The following is a 1,990-nucleotide window of genomic DNA, read 5'->3' on the forward strand; positions in this document are numbered from 1 at the left end:
AACTCTTCAGAAATGAGTTCAATTTTACCATGAATTGGGACACTTTCCATTTCTTTCTATTCTAGAGAGCAGTTTACTTGTCATGAGCTCTGTCTTTTGAAAACTTGAAAGCCTGCAACAATAAAACCAGCTGCACCTGGTGCATGGGATAGGCATGGAATTGAGGAGCGAGCTCAAACTACGGTCAGTCCTCTGTATCCTCGGGTTCTGGATCCCTGGGTTTTACCAACTGTGCATCGAAAATATTTGGAAAAAAGTAAAACAATAAAAAAAAAACACAGGCTGGGTGCAGTGGCAGGTGCCTGTAGTCCCAGCTACTCCGGAGGCTGAGGCAGGAGAATGGCGTGAACCCGGAAGGCAGAGCTGGCAGTGAGCGGAGATCACTGCCACTGCACTCCAGCCTGGGCGACAGAGCAAGACTCCGTCTCAAAAATAAAAATTTTTTAAACTTTATAACAGCTATTTACAAAGCATTTACGTTGTATTAGGTATTATAGTAATCTAGAGATGATTTAAAGTATACGGAAGGATGTGTATAGGTTATATGCAAATACTATGCCATATTATATCAGGGACTTGAGCATCTGTGAATTTTGGTATCTCTGGGGTCCTGGAACCAACATCCTGAGGTTACCAAGGGATGACTGTTTTCAATTTCTTCTTTGGTTATTGGTCTATTCTCTAATGTATTTTTGTTGTTTTATCTTTCTGTTTTTGCCTCTTCAAGTCAATGTCGGAAACTTAGTTGTTCTAGTCTACGCATTTGCTCAGTTACCAGTAAGCAGACTACCAATGCAATCTAAGCAATTTATTTTTCTTCCCCATCAGATTGGCAAAAATTAAGATAAGCATCTATTGATGTTGAAGCTGTAGGGCGGTTTCCTGAGTATGTTAATTACAACAGCCCTTTTTGCTAGGCACCTAGAAGATTCATCAAAATGAAATAAAATACCCATGCACTTGAAGAAGTTATCTGGTTATTTCCTTATCTGGGTGCTGGTTATGTGAGCTCCACAGTTGACGAAAACTTATTAAGCTTTATATTTATAATAGGTACAATTTTCTGTATATGTAGTACATTTCAATAGTTTTTAAAACGTCTTTTGCCACAGCCCGCAGCTGTGTATAATACTATTTGCTTAACACTGGAAAACATGGCAATGACCTGAATCTCCCTGGCTCCCGGGATCCTACCCCCTTAAGTTAAACAAATGAAATAACTTCCACTGTCTTTCCTAATGTCTTAATTCAGTCCTCAGTTAAACTGGCGGTTGGCGCCAGTTTTTTCCAGGGAAGGATTCTGGGAGACAGAAGAGACGCCAGCAGTCCGCTGCGGGAACCTCCAGTGGGCTGCGGTCCGCTCCCAGTCTCACTCGAGCAGGCCCCGCCCTCCCAGAGGCGGTTAGTCCCAGTCACGTGATCATCGACTCAGCTGACCCTGCGGGACCGGAAAAAGGAATTCCCGGGCCCTAGCTTCCTGGCGCGATGGTGAGGCACCAGGGACTAAGCACGGGTTAGGTTGCTGGAGCGGGAATGAGGGGGCGCCAAGTGGCTCCGGAAACGGGGGCGGGGGGGGGTTGTCTGTACTGGCCTCTCGGCAAACACAGTGTGTGCGGGCGTGAGGGCTGTGGGTCTGGTAGAGAAAAGTCCACCGCCATCCCGCTCCCGAGCCGGAGGCGGGGGTGGGGGGCGGGTAAGACAGAGCAGGTGGGTTGGCTTAGAGTCCCTGTGCTTCCCTAGCGAAAGGAAGGGCCCCTGTCTCCCGGGGCAGGAACTAGGGCTTATCTCGAGCTGGGAGTCCTTCCAGGTCTTCCCCAGCTCCAAGAGGACCTCCCAAGGACACCCCCTTCCCCAGCCCTGCTGTGGGACTTAGACAAGAATGTGCTTAGACTCAGGCTCACTCTTGCACACTGTTAGGAAGCCCCTCCGCTCTTTCCAGAGCCAGAAAGTAGTAGTTCTGGGGTTGAGATCCATCCATCCCTCCCTCCCT

General features: G+C 47.8%; 1 protein-coding gene across 4 annotated transcripts in view; it reads left to right on the plus strand.

Annotated features, from left to right (window-relative positions):
* The first annotated feature begins 1,418 nt into the window (after positions 1-1,418).
* LOC105554104 (COMM domain-containing protein 4) overlaps positions 1,419-1,990 on the plus strand; it is a 4,660-nt gene continuing 4,088 nt past the window's right edge. For 2 of the 4 annotated variants that reach the window (XM_012000392.1, XM_012000393.1), the window contains exon 1: positions 1,419-1,488. In XM_012000392.1, coding sequence (XP_011855782.1) covers positions 1,486-1,488 — 3 coding nt within the window. In that variant the 5' untranslated portion in view covers positions 1,419-1,485. The remainder of the gene's footprint in view (positions 1,489-1,990) is intronic. The other 2 variants (XM_012000390.1, XM_012000391.1) reach the window with 1 other exon arrangement.

This window comes from Mandrillus leucophaeus, unplaced genomic scaffold, assembly GCF_000951045.1.
Source record: "Mandrillus leucophaeus isolate KB7577 unplaced genomic scaffold, Mleu.le_1.0 Scaffold628, whole genome shotgun sequence".
NCBI lineage: Eukaryota > Metazoa > Chordata > Mammalia > Primates > Cercopithecidae > Mandrillus > Mandrillus leucophaeus.